Consider the following 23197-nt stretch of genomic DNA (forward strand, 5'->3'; position numbering starts at 1 on the left):
ATGACGAACCACACACATGACGGGCTACATACATGTTGTGACGAACTTCGCATCGAGCGCCCTCGAAAAAAGAAGTTACCAGCTGCCACTGGTTCTTGGTTTTATAATCCTATGTCAAGTATTTTGTAAAGAAATAAAACTATATTGGTCCACTTGAGTGGCCTGAAACTAAATAAAAGTCAGACAATGCTGACAGAGATGTCACAGTGTCTTATCTGAAAATAATCACAATAACAATGTCTGAGAGTCACTGAGGCCAGAAGCAATAAAGAAGTATCTCTATTTCTCTCTATATCTGTGTGTCTTCCAGGTCAGTACAGAGTCATGATTAAGTTAGAGGAAAACTATACAACGTTCAGTCTTCATAAAACCTGTGCTCAGTAACATCAGCATCCAACACACCATAAAATGGGCAGCAAGGTGGACACCCTTATAAATCCTTATCCTATGGGGTCTATTTTACACAGCATTGCACACTTGTACTTTTTTTAAATAGCTGTGCGTGTATTTTTCAGCTACAGTATATAATACAGTATTCTCCCCTCAGTATGTATGCATCAATGTCACAGTGTGCAGGCAACAGAGGAGGTGACTCAAATGATTTGGATTAGAAAGTAGTCGACAACACAACAAAGCAAATATTAAGAAATATAATATAATATAAACAGTGTGTACATTACTTGACACGCATGGATCCAGGGTTCTGTTATGCTATATAATATCTGTCTTAACTGTATTTTCTCATTTCTTGTTTGTAAAGTCCCCTCGAGTTTGTAAATAGATGCAATATAAAACTATTATTACCATTATTGAGATCCAAAAGCACAGTCTGAGAGGTAATAGCGAAAAACAGGTGAAAGTCATCAAACTTGTAAAAGTAAATGGACATCATCCCTTTAGGTCTTGTCTGAATTCACTTGAAAAAGTCATGATCTGTAAATTAATAATTTTGTGTAAAACAGGATATAGAAAGTAGGCAATTTTAAGTTAAACAGTGCTTTATACATCTTTACCTAGAAACTAACATAGAAACACAAATTATGCTGAACCAAGAAACAGAAACTCACATCACTGTTTGGGAACCCGAGAAAGGCAGTTTCCTTTAAAAGGGGTAGCCTACAGATATGTATACATTTACCTATGAGGTAACATACCTAGAGGTACTAATTTAGACTTTTTATGCAGGGTACTTTTTGGAAGGGTACTGCATCGGCCCCAATAACAGCTTTAGCATCATTTTTTCTGAAATTGTAGGACATAATTTCCCACCCACTTTGTCTGTGTGTACCGCAACAATCTGCGCAAATGTTCACCTCATTCACTTTTGATAATGCCCTTCAAATGTTCATGTCCTTTAGAAGGAGCCGGCACACTTGTGTGTGTGATCGATGTACTGACATTCTTCCTGTGATTAGATCTACCAAAGTGCAAAATGTTTCCTCACCTCAACATGCACTTTTACAACGACATTTAAGCTGAGATTGAGACAATCTGGTGTATTGATCTCATATCACGCAGTAGCAGCCATTACGGTGTTTAATGTTGTGCACAAAAAAATCAACATTTGATCGATTAAGAAAAAAATTTATACTGTACTGTATATAGAGCATGAGTTTATTCTACACAGAAATCAATATCTTTATTTTTAGAGGAGCATTTCCTGATGTCAGAGCACAGTTAAAGGTGCATTGTGTAACTTTTATGCTGCGTTCACACCAGCCAGGGTAGAGGCGCCAAGCGCGAGTGATTTCAATGTTAAGTCAATGTAAAGACGCGTCGAAGCGCGTCTGGAGGTCTCATCGCACGAATGAGGTGTTTAGCGCGGCACGGTAGACGCGATTCAGCCATATTCGCGTGAATGACGCGAATTGAGCGTTGCCACAGGAAATCTGAACTTTGGCGAAAAAACGCGCCGCGTTAACCAATCAGGAGCTTGCTCTAGTAGTGACGTGATTACAGGAAACGAGCAGAGTCACTAAAGCCTCTTCCATGACGTGAATTTCCGCGTGAATGTCTCGATGACTAGAATTTCACGTGCGGCTTTCATGCATGAATGAAGCGAGTACACTCAAAATTAGGGCTGGGATTTTGGCAAGGGCCAATGTCTCGCAATACGTTACAATACATTGCATGTTTCGATAAATTGCAATACTTTTCCTTTTTTTTATCAAAAATGTAAAAAAAAAAATTAGCTGAATTTCTGAACTTCTGAAATATTGGCCGAATGGCCGTATATGACAGACAACTGGACAGTGACAACTACAGCAGGGGGGAGGAGGTCGTTTGAAGCACACAGAGGGATTTGATGTGTTTTAAAAAAATATCGATAGATTGAAATATCGATACACTATCTGGGGTTAATGTATCATGATAGTTAGCTGTATCAATATTTTTGCACAGCCCTACTCAAAATCGTCCAACTACGCGCGGTAGACGCAAATTTGACGCCTCAAACACGTCTGGTGTGAACGCACAATAAGAAGAATCTCTTGACAGAAACGCAATATAATGAACATAACTATATTATCAGTGGGTTATAAAGATCTTACATAATGAACTGCATTGTTTTTATTACCTTAGAATGAGCCGTTTTTATCTACATAAACTGCAGGTCATCTTATATGGAAGTCGCCAGTTTGCACCGCTATGTATCTACAAGAGCCCTAAACGGACAAACCGTTTTATAGAGCAAGTTTTGTCACTATGTTGTCTCAGATGATGACAAATTTGTCCAGTTCCGGCTACCGTACCTTTTACGCATATGCCTTTTGAAAGGGAGAGGTGAGCTGTGGATTGAGCCATTGGTTGCAATTCACAATCTCACCACTAGATGCCCCAAAAAAATCTACATACTGGACCTTTAAGCTCATGCTCAACACAAAACCTGTTATTTCATCAACCATGATTTAAAACTGTGCAAAAACTGGAATGGGCTTCTGAGCAACTAGCATGACCTTTAGAATAGTCTGTAGTATTTTAACGACACAATTGTAAGATGTCTCTGGACATGGGTCCTGACTCGGGGGAGTATTTTTGGGGGGATGGGGTTGAGCTAAACTACCAATTCATCAAAACTGGCCCTACAACCCCCCAATATTTCTACACAATATGAAAACAATGTACATTTGATACTTTAACTCTCCCAATGTTTAATTCAAATCTAGGCTCTTGTCCTGACTGTAAACACACAATTCCTGTGAATTCAAGGAAACTATGGCCAACCATGAGGCTCCACGTTTCTCTTTTACCAGCACAAAAGAGACATTTTTAAGGACTGCCAAGGGGAAGTGTGACCTTTATTTCTGGGTAAAATGTCAACAGCTACAGTATATGTCAATTAAAAACAAATCAAACACAAACTTATAATATCACATCTACACCAATACTGTTTAATTCTTGACTTAAATACACTATCCACCCTCTCCTGTGGACAAACAAGCAATTTAGTAAACCAGCAATTAAACCATGACCGTCTGAACCAAGGTCATGTCGCTAAAACACAATGCACCGTTACAGCGACAGACATCCATTACAAATCAAATCATTAAAAATTAACCCTGAGATTCCCAAGACACAACTGTTGATTTGCATTATTCATCAAGCTTTTTTATCGGTTCTCCGTCAAAAATGCTCTCCCTCAGATGTGACAAGCAACGTGGAGGAACACCAGCTGTATTTTGGCACACGGTTCAAGTGGGAAACTGTAATGTTTTCTCCCCCAGAGTGGCTCCTGAACTTCACATCTCACACGTCAATATGACAGCATGCCGAGCCTCAGGCTCCCGGCTGCCACAAACGGCTGTCACTGCTGATGTGACACGGGCTGTCTCATAATACACTGCCCTCTTTTCCATACAAGAGCACTCAATTGCCCCTCCATACAAAATGATAAGGCTGAAGAGTGTAGCCTCTTCTGATAGTTAACCAATTGATTAAGGATAAATAAGAGAAGTGTGATGTAGAGTCACTGTGAAAGTTAGGAATAAAGTTGATTTGTTTGGTACGATCCGGTTATCTTTCTGACCTATACCAAGTTTCAACAAATTTCAAACCACCAGCCGGCACCTGTACAACAACGCAGTAGTTATAACTATTTAGTGTCACTGAATGTTTTTCCTTATGTTAATAAATCATGGTTTTACTATGGCAGCATTTATAGTAAATCATAGTACAGTAAACACAAATTTACCATTATCTCACTAAAGTAACTATAGATTAACCTTGATATTTGTAGTGAGGTAATGCAAATGGCAATCAATCTGCCAAACAAACACGGTTACTATACTTTTACTATTATATTACTACAGTTATTTTTTACAATTACAGTTTAATTTTTAGGGAAATTGATTATTTTTAATAGGGTCATTTTGTGCATGAACCCTAGTATGCAAAATGCACTGAAGATTGTTTTCGTACACAACTAAGTACACAACAAAATATCTTTAACTCTTTAAAAATATATAACAATATTATGCATTAGCCAAAAACATTGCTCACAAAATAAAAATTAAATGTTTAAAGGCATGTTTCTTGTAAGAGAGGTGTTAATAGACAGTATCGCATTGACATGCAGCTGTACAGTCGCAGTATTCAGTCATTAATACTCACTTTCGTGCTTTGAGGTTCCCCATGTGTGCCGCGGGACTCCCGGACTCTTGATCATCGCTCTGCCCGCTGATTTTAACGCATCCATGCCGGATGGTGAGTGAGCAGGTACCTGCTATAGGAATGATGATGAAAGTAGAGAAGCAGCATGCAGTGAGTGTATAACAGAGCGAGTAGACACGAGCAGAGACCTCACACAGTCCTGTACAGTAACATTAACCCTTTAGTTTCCAGTCTGACAGATCCACGAGGCGCTGCGTTTACATTCGCCTCGGGACTCGTGACGTTTCATGAGGTAAAATGAAAAATATAAACATGACGCCGAGGATTTACTATATAATTATGTCTTTATTACATTGTGTTTGTCCTAAAATTATGCTAAAAATGCTGCAGGTTTTATTGTAAAGGCGTAACTTACGTGCTCTATATAATTTTATAAAAAAAATATATATATATATATAAGTACGATTCTTTGGCGAATCAATTACCATTACCTTTGGTTCCTGTAAGTTAATGAGACATGCTAAACGTAGCAATTTTTTGTTTGTTTTTAATAAATACCTCGTAAAACTATGTTATATTTACTGTACGACTTGAAACGTCGAAGTAAATGTTTAGGTTGCAATCAATTATTGTAACAAAAGGGTATCATTAAATACACAAACTAAGAGGTTGTTGTTCCCTAGTACAGTATACAGTTTAACTATATTTGCAGTAAAACAGCAGTGATTATTTTCAGTAACTAGGCCTACTTATTTCAAGTCAAGGTTATTTTACAGGAGTTGAACCAATATAAAAACAAAGAGGACCCTTACATACCTTTATGTTTAGCTGAACCACGCAGCCTTGTCGGGTCAGATATCTGTACTGTACAGTCTGCACTGTATGTTTGTGTGAGCTCTTGCGCCCTCTGTCGGTCTTATACTGTTACAAATAAAGATTTTTTTAAATTACTAATAATAAAACATTTTAGCACTGATTTAATATTGTTATAATAACAAGAAATGAAAAATGCAGGACTTTCTAATAGCCATTGTTTAATACAAATCCTTTTATTGTTGACTGTATCATTCATTATTCCCAATCTGTCAATTTCAAGTTTATTTTTAAAAACATCTTTACATCATTAAACACTGGGCAATAATTATGTTCTTTTTGAATAGGGCTAAGGGTTTGTGCAAGAAACTGCCGTTCGTTTTCCTTTCCTTTCCTGTTATTGTACTGTAAGTGAAACACAAGAAAATTAAGTCTAGGTTTATTATGCAACTTTTGGCTCTGGCCAGACGAATCTATTACTCGGTGAAACAGTCCATTTAGATATTTGGCTACAGCCTCTACAGCAAATGAGATACAATGAGGAGATTTATTTAGTTAATGGGCTTTTAAAGCTCTTGATTCATCAAGTACTTATAAACAGGAAGAAAAACCAAAGCCTTTTCTTGCAAAAATAAAGACCAAAGGTGAACAGTTTGTGGGTTAGGAGAAAAACAAGACCAATTCCAGCAGTCCAACATTCCCAAATGAGCTTTTTAAGCAGTCCTTATCCTCTGCCTTTCCATAGATCACAACATTTGACCTAAGAATATCAAACTCAGGACAGATCCAAATCCCACAGATTTCATCTTTATCATGAAAATGCAACAACTTATGTAAAACCCTTTTGTAAAAGCCCAAGCCCTGTTCCCAATTATATCATTAATAAATGACCGCACACTTATCTTCAGCCAAAGTCACTGCAGTTTCCCATGCTGGTAGTCGCATGTCACATCAGGCTTTGCAGTAGAAACCATGCTATTAATCCATTAATAGTGTTTTTAAATAATCCATTCTAGAGATCAGTTAGGGGACGTAAACCATTTGGCCTATAAATAAAGGAGTATAGGTATAAGAAAAGCTAATCAAATAAATTAAACAGACCAGCATTCAACTAGCCCATATTTTCTATAGTAAAAAAATTAGTTAGCACTTCTCAAACTCATTGACATGCACTTGGTCATTTCAGGTTATATTAGCATTGTTAATCCTTCATGGCATTTTGGCAGCTGCCTTTGACTTTTATCTCAATGTTTCTCTCTCTCTTTTGCTCGTCTCTGTTGGCTTCCACATCGCTGACTCTCCGCATTAGCAGGCAGAGGCTGGAAGCACCTAATGGGAGTGGAGGTGTGTGGTGAAAGTCTCTCAGACACTGTCCATCTCAGGAGCTGGCATGGGATCTGGGCCCGAGGCACATGGAGGTTCACAGGGCTGACTGAGTTCTTCTGAAGACAGACTTTTAGTAGACAGAACACTGCTGAGACTTGGCTTTCGTACTCCCCGTGGCTGAGCCTCGATCTCCACATGAACCTCAATGTTAGTCCCTTCTCTGTAAACAAAAGGGACATAAATAAAAAGTACACTGTAAAAAATTAAGCTAAACAATTTCTACTTGTTTTTATAAGTTATGTCAACTTATCACAAATCAAAACTTAAATTAGTAGGTTGAATTGACTTGCAAAACCAACTTGTTTTAACTTCTGTTTCATAAATGGTGCATTTTGTTTTACAGTGAACCTGCTTTTCTGATAAGGGTGCTCTGTGAAATTCAGGCTAAAGTCTCATAATTTAATTATTAGGAGCAGCAAATGTACAGAGATATCAATACAGGATTATATATTAATACAGTAACTACAACTTTATTCTATGGGTGTCTGCATTGTTTTAATTACCAAATTTGCTCACCTCAGAGCGAATGTTTGAGTGCTAGTGAAGGCACGCTCCTCAACAACATCCACTTCATCTGACTGGACATCCTGCTCAGTGCTGTCAATATGTCTATCATTGGGTGGTTCACTTAAGTCCTTTGCTCCTGACTGGACCATACTGGTGCTGGGAAGTGGCAAAACTTCCTCCACATTCACAGTCACTTCCTGTATGCTTCCATCAGTTAGAGCCGGATTGGACGGGCCTGTCCAATGGTCACTGACTACATGAGAAAATAGAAGATCTTCAAGAGAAGTTTAAATGTCATCAGATCAGGCCAAAACTGAGGTGTTAATATTACAATACTAATCTTCTGCATGCAGCATTATGGCTACAATATATGCATAATTCAATTTAGACTTAAGTAAGGGTTATGCAACTAAAAAGGTTAGTAGTGTTATAATAAAGCAGAACTAAATCCTATATAAACAAATAGTTTTTACATTGTGGGTAATGTTTATTAATATAACCTGATTTATGAAACAATACCATATTTTAAGGTGGACTTACAATTGGCAAGATCTTCCAGCTGTATATTCCGAACTTCAGGAGGTTCGTTGTGTGGTCTGCACCAGCCATTCCGACACAAAGACATGGGCACCACCCCATAGACATACGTCAACATAAGAGGCACTCCAACCCCTTGAAATAAAGAAAATTCAGTTCATTATAACTTCAAAAAACAAAATTACATTAAGTATATATATATATATTATTCAAAAGAACTATATTAGTGAACTAAAGTAGGGAATTGTGAATAAGGTTATAGGGGGCACATAATATTTTATTGGACACAGCCACTGAATCAACAGTGTTAAAGGTACATTCCTGGTGTATATATGAGTACCACCCAGTCTGGTGCGCATACTGTGCGTGCATACTATTATTTTGTGTTACGAAATTAGCGTCACATAGTGACGTTTAGTAAACTTCCGTTTAGGGCTACTGTAGAAAAATGGCGACTTCCATGTTAGGGGGACCGCAGTGTATGTAGATTGAAACAGGTCATTCAAATGTAATAAAAACATAACGGTTCATTATTTAACACTTGTGATTTTGCTGTGTTACTGTTGATATGCACATACAGTATATTCTGCTATAAGAATTCCCTAAACAATATTTTTCTACACAGTACCTTTATTTAGTATTCGTTCTTAAAAAGAGAGCGTTAACATTTTGCACAAGCAAGCACAAACCGACACTTTGTGTAATATTTAAAGGGACATTCCACTTTTTTTGAAATATGCTCATTTTCCAGCACCCCTAGGGTTAAACATTTGATTTGGAATGTTTTGGAATCCAACCAGCCGACCTCCGGGTCTGGGGCTAGCACCTCCAGCATAGCTCAGCACAATCCACTGAATCCGACCAGACCACCAGCATAGCATAGCGCTAAAAAATAACCAAAGAGTTTCTATATTCTATGTTTTTTCTATTTAAAATTTGACTCTTCTGTAGTTACATCGTGTACTAAGACAGAGGGAAAATTAAAGTTGTGATTTTCTAGGCAGATATGGCTAGGAACTATACTCTCATTCTGGCGTAATAATCAAGGACTTTGCTGATGTAACATGGCTCCAGCAGGTGTAGTGATATTACGCAGTGCCCTAAAATAGTCTGGTTACTTTCAACAGCAGGTCAACTATTTTAGGTCAGTGCGTAATTCACTACGCCTGCTGCAGCCATGTTACATCAGCAAAGACTTTGATTATTACACCAGAATGAGAGTATAGTCCTAGCTATATCTGCCTTGAAACTTTTAATTTTCTGTCGGTCTTCTTAGTACACGATGCAACCACAGAAGAGTCAAGTTTTAAATAAAAAAAATCGAAACTCTTATTTTTATTTTTTAGCGCAATGCTAATGGTCTAATCAGATTCAATGGACTGTGCCAAGCTATGTCAAAAGTGCTAGCGCCAGCGCCAGACCCGGAGACCGACTGAATAGATTCCAAAACGGTAAGAATCAAATGTATAACTCTAGGAGAGCTGGAAAATGAGTATATTTTTAAAACTTTAACTCTGGGTAAAAGTACTAAGAAAGTAATACGTTAGTTAACACAATAACCAATCATCAACAAACAAAAAATAACTAAATCAAAAAGGGATTATAAACAAAGTCCCTTTAGGGAAGTTGCACCACTAGGTGGCTAAGTTTCTGACCAACAATTAAACCTGGCTGACATAATCTGTACTATACTATAAATTTCTCAAGCTAAAATTGTGCTGAAAACACCTTTATTCCAAGTCTTTTCAGCTGCTGCGCATGCGCACTGGTCGGCAAGTGCCTCACGTGACAGAGTATAGAGCCCCTCCCCCAGAGAATCGTCAGTCTTTATCGATTGATGATTGGCTCTTTTAACTGGAAGGCGGGACTTCCGTCACCAGAGCGGCCTTATTTAGTGTTGGATTTTCACCTACTCATTGTAACTTGAGTGCTAATTATTGTTTTATCCATCATCTTTGTTAAATTCTCAGATGAAACTAAACAGCGGAAACTAAAGGTAAAGCTAAATAAAACTAATGAAAGGTGCTGTGTGTAGATTTTAGCGGCATATAACGACGAGATCGTGAATTGCAACCAATGGCTCAAGCCCAGAGTCTGTTTTTAACGTGTATGGGAATGGATTTAAATGCCTTTTAAAGCATAGTTTATTTGATTCGTACCTGTATACAGACGTTCGACACATGCGCTTTGTACATTTTTCATTATCCTGTACTGTACTTTTTTTTCTTTTTTTTTAATGACAAAATTTGTTAAGCAAACGTCTAGGGCTACTGTAGAAACATTGCGGTGCAAAATGGCGACTTCCATGTAAGGGGACATGCAGTGTATGTAGATAGAAACGGCTCATTTAATTGTAATAAAACATAACAGGTCATACACTACTGAAAACATAAGTATATTATATTGCATATCTGTCAACAGTTCTTTCTAAAATTTACACACTGCACCTTTAAGAGACTAATTATAATGACTATTAACTTAATGAGAAGGAAACACAAGAGCACACGAAAGAACAGACAACACGTAGTAATGACAGTAATAATATGGCAGTAATGCAAATAATGACGGTGTAAATACACAGATGCATAATGCAAGCAGCAAAAACAAGAACAACAGGATAATAGAGACAAAGAGCATAATTCTCCCAGTTACAGATCAGAACAAAGTGGCATTGTTGTTAGGGGCATTAAAGGGGACAGGGCCCCACTGTGGCTCTGCTGCGGAGAGGTCAGAACCATACAACAGAAAATGCTATTCAGAGACGAGAAGAAAAGAGAAGAGAGGGAACACAAGATTCGGTTCAGGGGAAAACACAAGGCAGAAACACAAGGCTTCACGCTATGCCATGGAGATCGTTCTGACATTTTAGCAAAAACCAATTGCTGTTATCTTCCCCTCCCTACTCGAGGTCCCACAAGAGCATCACATCAGAAGATAGATGAGTCATCAGAGATGATTGGGGAGGTTGCGTGTAAGTGTTCATGAATGTAACAGATGCGTGCAAACGGGGAGACAAAATGTGTGCATTATGGATGTTAAGCCTGTGCTGTGAGAGGCAGCCTTGTTTAAAGTAGCTTAATTTATTAAGACAAAAACATAAGCTCATAAACATAAACACAAGACTTAAAATGAATAACACACATATACTGTGCACGCACGCACACAGACACAGAACACAATGGCCCATACAGAAGTGACTGATGCAAATTCCTCTGAATCAAACGTCCTCCATTACTCTAAATTAAATGTCAAGTCGTTTTCAGTAAGCAGTAACAAATAGTTTCTTACCTACAGTAATGGCTGCTATGACTGGAGACACAAATACAGACATCATGACCCCACTGGCCACTGTCAAGTAATGCTTACTTCCTGAGATATTGTTTTTCTTACAGCGACCGTGTACCTGAGGGAGAAGACGACATTTAAATAATGTTTACATTGCTATTTTTTCCAATGAAAGTGAATAGTGACTGCTGAGGCTGTCAGACAGCAGATGTCTCTGAGCCAGATGTGCACCGGATCAGCACCAAAGCGGCTGATTTTGGCACGGTTTCGGCCCGGAGTCATCTCTTGTCTAAAGCTTTTTGGGTTTGTCAGAACATCGTTTTATGGTCAGTGTGATTTAACTATTCAACTATCTTGGTAGCTTTTGGAGTCCTTGGAGCTTTTTGGACTATTGCCACAGTGAACGACTCCATAAACTTACTGTAAGAAAGTTTTGTATATCAAAGTAAACTGTTGTGTGGAAGGGGAAGGTCTGGTTCATTTACATTCATTTACATATATGCATTGGGCAGCAGTTATTTTATTATTTATTATGAACAGAAGGCACCCAGGGACGTGACCTTGCCTTTTTAAAAACCCAGAGCTATTAAATGTTTACCTGATCTTGTACCTCAGAAAGGACAGATAAAGCCCGTCAAGACTGAAAGTAATACATAAAACTGACTGTATAATTCTTCATATATCAAAAATCACTCTCCTTCCTGACTACTTAGTAACAATTCTAACAAAAACTCATACACTTAATGGAAAACACCACTGTTTTTCAATATTTTACTATGTTCTTATCTCAACTTAGACGAATGAATACATACCTATCTTTTTTCAATGTGCACTTAATCTTTGTACAGTGTGTCATGAATGTGTTAGCATTTAGCCTAGCCCCATTCATTCCTTAGGATCCAAACCGGGATGAATTTAGAAGCCACCAACCATTCCATGTTTTCCCTATTTAAAGTTTTAAAGTTTCCATTCTTTTATAGGCATGTTTGTATCGTCCTGTATGTTCTTTGGCACTCTCTTTTTCCTCTTCCACTGACTATGCCAAGCATTAAGGTTGTTTCCAAGGAATTAGCTCACATGATATGACCAAAGTATGAAAGTCGCTGCTTAGTAATTTTACCTAGCAACAATATATTTGTTTTACCATGCCCTTAGATTGTCTTGTTTGTGACCTTTGATGTCCATGGCACTCACAGCATGCGCCTCCAAGGCACTTAAAAGCACTTACATTAGTGCAAGCTTAATTCTTGTCATTAAACAATTCAGTTTTGCAAGTGGTGCATGCAACATTTAATTGAAACTAAACTTTCTATAAAATTTTGCACTTAAATGTCCAGTGTTTTTTTTTTTCGGCATCTAGCGGCAAGATTCCGAATTCAAAGAGAAGCTACGGTAGCTGCCACAGGACAAACATGTCATCGTCTGATACAACGTAGGGACAAAACACGCTATGTTGAACAGTTTGTCCATTTAGGGCTACTGTAGAAACATGACAGCGACTTCCTTATAAGGAGACCCACAGTGTATGTAGATAAAATCAGCTCATTTTAAGGTAATAAAAACAATACACTTCATTATATAACGTCTTCTAACACCACTGATAATATAGGTATGCATATAATGTATTGTAGTTTATACCACGGGTCTGTTGAATGCTGTATTCTGATTGTCTGATAAATGTTCCGTGGGTATGCATTAATTTCTGATAACTGACACCTAACTTTTTTAAATGTCTAAATTTGTTGAATGTCTTAAAAATATGCACCAGAGCAATGTTTGTGGTAACCGTAGTATAAGAGGAATAATTGACTCCGGTCCTTTGAATTATTTGAAAATAACGCTGCACTGCACCTTGGGTGTGCATTATTTTCTTATAATCCAATGGCCCGTCGTCAATTATTCCTTACATATTGCATCTCTGTCAAGAGATCCTTCTAAAAGTTCCATATTGCACCTTTAATGTGTTAATTATGAATTGCTTTCATAATTTTCACAATTAAACTCATTTTAGAGTTCAATATTCAAAACAGTCCCTAATCACACATGCAATTCCGGAATCAGAGCCAATGTCCCAAAACGTATGGAATCAAACAGCAATAGTGACTATTTTCAACATGTGTCTCACGGGCACACTAGAGCACCATTAGAAATACTAACCCCAGACTTAAATAATAGAGGTCTTGTCATGCAGTTGGCTTTACATACTAAAACACCAGTTTAGATCTTTACCTTGCGGCCCATATATATTGGGATGCCCACTATGATGACAGGTAATGCAATGCCTGCTATTAGTGAGATCACCACTGGAGCCCCAAGCAGCATCCCAACCTGCCACAAAACCTTTCGGGTCTGCGACCATGGCTTCTTTCCCCAGAAAGTGCAGCCTGAGGGACTACAAGTGAAACAGATGAAAGACAAGATAAGAAAGAGAATATATGAACTTCCAGATTAGTATCAATGCTCTTATAGCAGTAAGATTTAAAGTTAAATTCTACAGCTGTTTTCAATCTATCTGACACCCAGAAACATCACCATACAGCTGTGCCTCTACCATGATCTCATCCTTGACTATCCTCATCAACTGCCAGGGTAAATTACAATAGCCAGTGTCACTGTTCTGATAGATGACACAGTCAGCAATGGAACAGGGAACTAGCTTTAAAGTCATTTAAACATAACACTTAATAGTACATTTGTAGTAACAATGGTTTAACAAAAAAAGCTATGGTTACTATAGTTAAATAACAGTTAATGTTTAAAAGGGTTATGCTGCGTTTACACCAGCCATGGTAGAGGCGTGAAGCGTGTTAACATTTTAATGTTAAGTCAATGTGAAGACGCGTTGACGCGCGTCTTGAGGTCTCGCAGCGCGGATGAGGTGTTTGGCGTGGAAGATGCTGTTCCGCCTCATTCGCATGCCTAGTTTGTGCGAATGCCGCGAATTGAGGGCCTGGCGCGGTACGCACGATAGACGCGAATGGTGTTTTTTGTGCATTTTGCACACAATTCCACTTTGGCGGAATTTCGCGCCGCGTTAACCAATCAGGAGCCTGCTTGCTGCTGTGGCGGCAGCCCCGCCCGGAGTCACTCATTCAACCTGAAGGAACGCTTGATATTGTCCGAAGCAGTCACCCGGAGCTATACGACAGACAAGTTCTTATTTCTATAGAGACTAAATAGGACTTCGCTTGGAAGAGTGTCAGTGAGGACATTGGGAAACCTGGTTATGTTGTAATACACATTTCACTTTTGAGTCACGTGACGTTTATCGACTTTTGAGTCACGTGACGTTTATCGACCCGCGCCATTTATTTCCCCCCTATAGTAAGGTTACCAAATAAAACCGGTAACTCAATAAATGCACAATCGACATCAGTCATCTTGCAAATAGACAACCGCATAGCACTTGCCCCTCCCACAAGAAGCAGATTTTGCCGATGACGCGCATCAAATGCTTGCTTTTCCTGCGCGTCTACTTCGCGAATGCATTCAAACTGTTTAAGGGGCAAACTAGGCGCGGTAGACTTTGATTTGGTAGATTTTGATGCCTGAAACGCGGTTGGTGTAAACGCAGCATTAGATGTGGTAACATGTGGTCCTACTAGCAACAGCCAATCAAACCATATAATTTCTGTTTCTTAAAAAAGCGAGAAAATAAAAATGTATTATGTATTCTAGCTATTGTTGCGGCCTTCGCCGTTTCTTATGCGGCAAAATTAATTGCCCATCCCTGATTGGGTGAATAAAAATGTGCGAGAGGTAAATGTCAATGAGACAACATTCAGATATTGAAAGAACAGAAAGAGACAAAGTTTGAAATGAATAAGACACACACCACAGAGGGACAATGACCAAATGGGTAAAATGTAGATATTATTCCTCCTTAAAAATTATTGGAGGAATTAATTTTTTATTAAAAATGATGAAGGAGGTTGGATTGCATGGAAATATGAGCAGAGATTTGTACTCATTCATTGATTAAAGTCTGTGTTGGCTGCTGCACAGGAATGGAAAAATCTATTTTAAATCAGCTTTAGTTCAGTGGTAGTTTACTGAAACTCAGTCTATTTTACTTTCTTATACTGAATAATTGCTCCAGTTAAACTTGGACTGAAAGTTTCCAAATGTGGTACATTTGTTATTAGTGTTTCTGGAAACAACAAGCATACTGACACAGTGAACGTTTGCTTTTTAACTACACTCTAAAAATGGGATTTTGTATGGGTCAAAAACCTGGCATATGAGTTAAATCAACCCTAAAAAATGTTTATACTTGACCCAACAATGGGTTAAAACAACCTAGGATTTTGAGTAAAAACAACCCAGCATAGGTTAAATTACAACACTTTTTAAGCTAATGCTGGGTTGGAAATAAAAAAAAGTTTACTCCATACATTTGTTTGCTAACTTAATGGAATTAAATGTTAAATAGAGAGTTTGTTTGAAGCAAATAAATTAAATATCCATAACCAAAACTAAACATTCCACTATTTAGTTAAATTTGTTCCTAATTTAACTGTGGTTGGTACAGAGGGTCTCTTTCTGTCTAAGTGGACAGTGCTTGGCCAGAAGAAGATGCAGTGTTGGCCAGACTTGAAGCCATTAGTCAACGGTCTGGTGATGTAAGACTACTCTTACTGTAACTTAAAGACTGCGTGTGGGTACACATATGCATGCGTACCTGAGGTAGTGCACGTCCGTGATCTCCTGCATACACAGCCAACAGAACTGACAGGCACAGACTGTACAATTCATTCTATTGCAGCTGCCATCATTGGTCTTCATGATATAGGCACCACAGCGGGGACAGGGCTTGATCTCCTCTGCATCTTTAACAGAGAAAACAGAAGTTACATGTAGGTATACCAAAGAGAAAATGGATATTATTTGTACCAACATTTGTGTCATACCTCCAGGTTCCTCATTGAATACATAAAGCGTGGAAACATCATTGGCCCCTAATGTGTGGCGGGCACGCTGACGTCTAGCTTGGTCGCAGGTCTGGTCTGGATGCCACAGCTGTCGGCAGTGGTAGCAAAACTCTGTATCACAACCTTCCCGACCGCAACTTAGCTTGGGGCATTCGGCACAGCCGTAGGCAATCACTGCATAGCTAATAAATAAGCAAGATATTAAAAAGAGAGCTTTTATTATTATACACAAATATAAAATGTGCCTCTCATACACAAATAATTTGTGTAATTAAAGTGTGTTTATGAGTTTCTCATTAAAAAAAATGAAATTATTCTAAATAAGGAAGCACATAACATGAACCTGCACGAATCAGCAATATCTTTGGGTATGGCCAAGTGTGCAAAACCAGTCAGTTGAGTAAGGAATAATTGAAGACGGGCCGGTGAATTATTAGAAAAATAATGCACACCCGAGGTGGTGATGCGGCCACGACGCAAAGGGGAGTGTGCATTATTTTCAATAATTCAACGAAACAGAGTCAATTATTTTTGATTAAACTACAGTTACCATACCTCATGACATCGATCACACGATATATTTAAAGGGATTCGTCCTGTTTTTGTACTTAAATCGTTATTGTGAGTAGGACTATTTCTTCCGGGTCTCATCCAACCGCTCTTTTGCTTGTTCCAAAACATCATTATAAAGCTGGCAATGGAAGCTTGAGCCGTTGACAGCATTCTAATGCAGTTATTAATGAAGTTATTAGAAAGAGAGCGAGAGCGACACAGAGAGAGTAAGAAAATAAGAGAGAGAGAGAGAGAGAGAGAGCGTGCGAGAGAGGACGAGCGAGAGAGAGAGATTGTGTGAATGAGGCTACCTCTATGCGTCTCTAAACAGCGCTGTTATTGCCTCGGAGTCGGAAAATCGTCTGTCATGTTGTTTTTGTTAGTCCGTTATTACAGTTAACTATGCAAAGTGATATGGAACTGTAATGCGGTCAAGAGAGCTGCCTGGAACTACGTTCGCCGCACGTTTCCCAGAAAATGATTGCACAGCTCAGAACATTCATCAGCCAATCAGATTCAAGCATTCAACGGACCCGTAGTATAAACACAATTAACTTCTTAACACCGACTAAGTTTAAGATATAATGCACATTATAAAACGGTTTGTTACAGTTCTTGACTCTGATTGGTTAATAGCTGTGTTTTGTTTACAATAGAACGCAGCTATGACTGATGCACCCATCAATTCTGTGTATCAATGCGCAGCACCTTTAGCAACCACCCTTAGCAATATAAACATTTGTGAAACATTCTGGTGCTCACAGTCGGTCAGGGAGTGTTTTTTTTTTCAAATGGAAGGCTTTTAGGGATTGTACTTCATGAAAGTTGCATTGTTACATATTTTTTGGCTTTAAAGTCCCTGTAAAGCAGTGGCGGTTGGTGCCACGTCATCATGTCAAAATATGTGTTCGGTGCATAGGAACCTGTTTTTTTTTTTGTGAACCTATGTGCATTGCATGTCATGTCAAAATGCGCGCCTGCTGCATACGCGTCGAAAAAAAGTTCATGATTAAAGAGACGCTCACGTCTCGCAAGACACTTATTAAACACTAAATTCTGATTACACATGAGATTAAGCTAGTATCTAGCAATCGTGAGCATCTCTTTTATCATAACCCCTTACGAAGTGTCTGTAGCAGGCATGTATTTTGACATGACACACAATGCACATAGGTTTACATGACACATGGAACACATATATTTTGACATGACGATCCACAAACATGACCAGTTTTGCATTCGGTAAAGAAGTCACAAGCTGCCACTGCTGTAAATACAGATATTCAATGTGTTCTGAGTTTGTTACACCACATAAAAATGTGTTATTAAACACCCAACCAAATTTGAATGATCGAGTAGGGCGGAGGGGGCGTCTCGATTGTCGGCACTGAAACCACGCACACTCGCTTTAAAGCGGCTGTCTCTCTCAACTTTCAAATACCGCTACAACCTGAACTGTTGCTCTCGAGTGTGTTAGGGGCATTATCATGCACGATGCCATCATGCACCGTTTTAGGCCCACCTAAAAATCCTGAACTCAGAAATGGTGGAAAACTGTCTACAATCTAACTCTGCAATATTTGTGCCATGTTTCAGAAATACATTTCTAAAATGTATCATGTGTTTAGAAACAATTTTCAAAATTGACTTAACAGGCACTTTAATATTTGTATTGTTCTGACTCATTAATACATAAGATCATGTTGAAAACAGCGAACGAGGGCAATCGTGCTGCTTGTGTTTATCAATATTTTAAACACATATTTAATATGTGAACATATGCCACCGTCTAGCAGTTACAGCTATCAACAGTGAATCCAGTGTTGCTCCTCAGTCACAGTAGTAAAGAGAGATGATGCTCTGTGGCCTCATGTGGCGTCACTGCAGGTGATACCTAATACAGCCTTGTTGACAAGACACAGCTAACATCCCGCCAATCAGCCACGGGTTCCCGTCTCTACCATGATCCGGTTACCATGACGAAATTTGACGCTTGCCTACAGAGCTATACATAATGCACCACAAAGGCGACTGACTCACTGAACTCCCACCACCTCTGTCATTTTAATGCTGTTTTTAACACGTCATGCTCATTGAATGGGTCACACCATATGCACTCCTAGAAAATCCAGATAAAACCAGCTGGATTCTCATGATTTAAACTCCTTCCAGATGCTGCACTTTAATAATCCTGAAGACCATGATTAGCGGCTTAACATGTATTTGCCCTACAGGCATTAAATCTTTAAGTCTTGTGGTAGACCATTGTAGTCAAGCTACCGTAGCAATAGATAGTAGAATAAATAAACATTTGACAGTATGTCTTATTATACATCTGTGATTTTTTTACTTATTTAGGGATCAATACATCAGGTAACTGAGGATAGAAAGTCATATACCATTGTGATGGCATACGTGTGAGAGTAAATTATCTGCATATTTGGGTTAAATAGTCCTATAAGCAGTAACCTCTTGTGACTGGCAAAAGAAGTCAATCAAATGTAGATGATGCCCTTAATCTTAAGAAGGATATACGGGTACACTTAGTCACATTAATGCGCTAACCTGCAGTCTGGTGCCGGGCACCAGCGCGTATCCGGGTCAGCAGCCAGAAACCGGCGCAGCTGGAATTCTTCAAAACGGTCCAGCAGCGCTCTGTCATCCAGGATGGCATGGACATCAGGCAGCGCCAGGGCTTCAGGGCACTGCGGGCAGGCGATGCTCACACGGCTTTCTAAGATCTCGATGCGAAGGTACTGCCGCAAGCAGTCGTTGCAGGCGCGGTGCTGGCAAGAGGACAGACGAGGAAAGTGGCCGTGTGGTTGACTGAGGAGGCAGAGCGGGCACTCGACCAGGTGCTCCAGTAGCTGCTCCTGACTGGAGGAGGATAAGGACAGAACCCCCACTGAGCCACTGCTCCCACACTCAGCACCCTGCCCAACATCTCCCATTCCACCTCCTTGGTCTCCTTCATCCCTTCTGGCCTCTCCACTATCGGCCCCCTCACCGCAAGCCCGGTCCTGAAAGGAAACATACATTTTACTAATGTGTGCATGGCTGCGTGTGACATGAGATGAGGTAAAGAAGAAAATGGGATGATCTAAGCACTCTGTTTCTTGGCAACAGGAGAATGGAGATACTCACTAAAACGAATTAATTGAAATACCGGGGGGACGGGAATTGAGTGGCCACCTGGTAAAATTAATTATTACACAGATTACAGCCAAACATATATCACTAAAGTTTGCTTGGGACGATCACAGAGAATGAACTGAAACCCATATACAATTTTTATAGGTGATGGAATAAATGTCATCCCGTCTGTGAAAACCCAGCTATAAAGTCATTTTTGTGATCTACTGTTTAATACATAAAATCTACATCCTATATAATGTAAAGAACATTCTAACCTTGATATCTTTAATATTGACTGACTGAGCTAAAAGTGAAATCAATAAGTGATTAGATTATAAGACTTTAGCTTGGATTTAACAGACAGGGTCACAAATGTCCACGTCATCTTACTTTTTCCACGTGCTCATTGGGTGTCAGGGTGATAGACACCTCCTCCTTGTTTAAAGTACCAGACGGCTTCTCGGCCTTGGGGTCAGATTTAGGCTTGCGGCTGAAGAAGCTGAGAAAACTGAGGGATTGTGACTGCTGCTTGGGTCTCTTCATTTTATGGAGCTGATGAGCGTCTGTGTGTCTCTGGTTGTGTGCGTGTCCCTTTATGGAGTGACACTGAATATTGGCAAAGGGACCATCGTGAATGAGGAAAGTTTGCAACAGCACTCCATGATCTGTGTCATTGTTCTCCTCTACTGTTTGTTCTACATTTACTGTTTCCTTCAGTTGTCCATCTTATACATTTTCATGCCTAAAAAAAACATCACACAAACACAATGTGAAAAATTGTTATGTGTATTGTTACTGAATGCACATGCATAATATTTGAATTAATCTTTTAAAACATGATTTATTGAGCTAACATCTCTTTTCCAATTAATATTGCATTTATACTAAAAACCTGTGTATATATTTTTAAAACATCTTACATATAAATAGACAAAAATATATAGAGACCACATTTTGACAACTTGCTGGACAATGTATCATGCCGTTGTGTGTTAAATTTATGTTGTCATATCTTGGTACTTATTAAAAAAATTATTTTAGTAACTGGTGAAATATTCTTAATCTGCACAAAAAAATCACTTTTATGCTAAAAACTAGCCAGTGTATTCATATAAATAGTTGTGCATCTCTGGGACATTGTGGGCATTAATGGGTTAATTATATAAAATATCAGTCTGCTGCAACTCTCTTATTTCTGAAGTGAAACTGATTCATGAACAAAAGACAGATGTTCCCAAAGACCCTGATAATTTGCTGGCTTGCAATTAAACAATGTATTCATCAGCAAAGACCGGTCTGTCTCCTGCATACACAATTTCACATAGAAACAGATCCTTCCAGAGTTTTAAGAGCTTTAAAGTAAGGAAGACAACAATGTTAAAACATTACCATGTAAAATTAATCCACAATTTAAAAAAAGTCTGATCAACAGTCAACATGATAGAGAGATAGGAAGTCAGGGGAAATATTGTCCAACCCATATCCAGAAAACATGTCATTATTCTATATAGAAGAGTGCACTATGTTTGGGAGATGGGGTTTATTTTCAATTGAAAATGTTAACCTTCAAAAGAAACTAGATATATAGCTATACAGAGACTCTGATGGGACTGCCAGATGCCTCACATCAGTTATTACCGAAGAACATCGTGTTCAAGCTTTAAAAATGACACTGACACTGCAAAATTCAAAATGTGATCTCATTGGCCATCTTCTTCATAGTTGTTTGCTATATATAAAATATTAATGAGAAGTGAGTCAATAAAACAAAAAAGTCTCTAAGAAATAAACCTTGCAAATCAATATAAAAAAAAAAACATTTTGCTGATGGAAAATATTCAGATCTGGTCTTGCATTAAATCTGTTCGCTTTTTACTCTTTAAAAAAAAAGTGTAGTGTAAAGTGTAAAGAAATTGTACTTAAGCTTTAGATAGTCATTAGAACAATAGAATGACGATTGCGGAGAAACTACGGAAAATAATCAATAAATGGAAAGACCTTCCTTCCCATTATATGACTCCCCCTGTGAATAGCCCATGGCATCTTCATGTAGTAATGGGTCTTACAGTAAAACAACTACTACATTTCTTACCCTTTCCATTGTTATGAATAAATATCAATACATTAGATTTTAACAGTTTAAAAGAAAATACATATTAAAACCTAGTTTTCATATAAATATGAAGGGCGATCAAGAAGTTTTATACAATTTTATGAGTTATATTTTGACCTGAAGGCATAAGCTTGAAGGCAAATCTAGACCAATTATTTTTTTCAATAACCTTCAACATTAATTTAATAATGCATTGGACTGAGTCTGAACGAAGAAAATGATCCATATCAAGTAAAGGCTATAAAATGATATAATACAGAATATAAGAGATTATAAAAACTATTGCAGAGCCACTGGGCCTAATTATGGCAGAGCTCAAATGTGTTTAATAGCCTTTTGACCGTAGAGAAAAAATCCTGTGGATATTCTTTGTTCCCTGGACTGTTCCTGAATATACATTAGACAGCTTTCCTGTTTAAACAAAATAAGCAAAGTTTGGCAAAACTTTGCAAACCAAAAACATTACAGGCTAAAGTGTTGTCATAAATAGAATGTTGATATCAGTCTGTTTTGAAAGGGGAGAGCCCATTTATTAACGGTAAATACAGTAACTCTCATCAGGAGAGCATAGTGCCAGTGCCGTTTTTTTACGTTAGATGAGGACACACCTCCACATTTTGGCCAAGAGCACATCAGTGATCGCAGGCTGTTGGAGTTGTAACATTTTCATTAACTGTTACTATAATGATACAGTAACACGGACATTTAAATCCTATTGACACGACTCCCTTTTGAAACACATGCACCTGCGCTTTAGCTGAGAAGACCTCTCGATTTGAACAGAAATGTCACTGTTTATACCCTCTTTAAATTTTATTCTTTAAAAATTGGTTGTCAACAAACATATTTTAATCATTATACTGATGATCCGACCAGGGCATCGCAGCACTGCAGGGAGTGGCAAGGTTATTACGTATTTCAACTCTCTCTTTCGAAATACAGTACTTTAATGTTTAAACGTAGATTATAATATTATTTACTATGAAAATAAACAATCTTCTAAGCAAAAGATAGCGCACAATAATTTAATGAAATCGCTCTCTTACCTCGGCTCAGAGCATTTTCTTATTGCAGCTCAGCAACATCAATTGGCTCCTCCCATTGAGCGTTCGAGGACGCACTGGCTCCCATTGCTCCACCCACTGCTGTAAAACGTCGACGGTTTGCGTGTGGGCATGCGGCGCTGCGCTAAACCATCGGCGTGTGACATCACAGTACCGCGAGAGCGATTCGAAAAAATAAGTCGCCGTTTTCTCTCGCGGTACCGTAATGTCGGGCTGCGCAGAGTCGCATGAAGTCGAACACGCCTTGTCTTTAAAGCGTTTTACTG

The 23197-nt window shown here is 38.6% G+C and overlaps 2 protein-coding genes and 1 long non-coding RNA gene across 8 annotated transcripts in view; 1 reads left to right on the plus strand and 2 right to left on the minus strand.

Moving 5' to 3' along the window:
* The window catches only part of LOC129429020 (low density lipoprotein receptor adapter protein 1), a 38580-nt gene extending 33731 nt beyond the window's left edge, over positions 1–4849 (minus strand). For 2 of the 3 annotated variants that reach the window (XM_073855936.1, XM_073855937.1), the window contains exon 1: positions 4609–4849. In XM_073855936.1, the coding sequence (XP_073712037.1) occupies positions 4609–4693 (85 nt within the window). In that variant the 5' untranslated portion in view covers positions 4694–4849. The remainder of the gene's footprint in view (positions 1–4608) is intronic. The other variant, XM_073855935.1, reaches the window with a different exon arrangement.
* On the plus strand, positions 1–7572 carry LOC129429023 (uncharacterized). 2 transcript variants are annotated; one of them, XR_008639100.2, is made up of 2 exons: positions 1–4701; positions 6731–7572. It is a non-coding gene; the product is annotated as an uncharacterized lncRNA (long non-coding RNA). The 2 variants fall into 2 exon arrangements; XR_008639101.2 differs by lacking the exon at positions 1–4701 and adding an exon at positions 4730–4900.
* Positions 5639–23039, minus strand: LOC129429018 (E3 ubiquitin-protein ligase RNF19B). Of its 3 annotated transcripts, XM_055185450.2 has the most exons (10): positions 22914–23039; positions 20145–20496; positions 19185–19639; positions 16047–16249; positions 15818–15965; positions 13366–13528; positions 11140–11254; positions 7855–7986; positions 7324–7588; positions 5639–6967 (listed from the first exon to the last, which is right to left on the minus strand). In XM_055185450.2, exons 2-10 carry the CDS (start codon positions 20295–20297, stop codon positions 6784–6786), a joined length of 1818 nt encoding a protein of 605 aa, XP_055041425.2. In that variant the 5' UTR covers positions 20298–20496; positions 22914–23039; the 3' UTR covers positions 5639–6783. The 3 variants fall into 3 exon arrangements, with proteins under 3 accessions (XP_055041425.2, XP_073712035.1, XP_073712034.1); XM_073855934.1 differs by having other exon boundaries at positions 7324–7567; positions 15818–16249; XM_073855933.1 differs by having other exon boundaries at positions 15818–16249.
* Between the last annotated feature and the right edge of the window lie 158 nt (positions 23040–23197).

The sequence above is a fragment of the Misgurnus anguillicaudatus genome, chromosome 18 (assembly GCF_027580225.2).
Source record: "Misgurnus anguillicaudatus chromosome 18, ASM2758022v2, whole genome shotgun sequence".
Taxonomy (NCBI): Eukaryota; Metazoa; Chordata; class Actinopteri; order Cypriniformes; family Cobitidae; genus Misgurnus; species Misgurnus anguillicaudatus.

Coding starts and splice junctions, on each gene's coding strand:
- LOC129429018 (XM_073855933.1), bottom strand. CDS start 20,297: ATGAAGAGACCCAAGCAGCAGTCACAATCCCTCAGTTTTCTCAGCTTC. Junction 16,250..19,184: donor TGCCCGGCACCAGACTGCAG/GTTAGCGCATTA, acceptor CTTATTTATTAG/CTATGCAGTGATTGCCTACG. Junction 11,255..13,365: donor CAATATATATGGGCCGCAAG/GTAAAGATCTAA, acceptor CTTCTCCCTCAG/GTACACGGTCGCTGTAAGAA.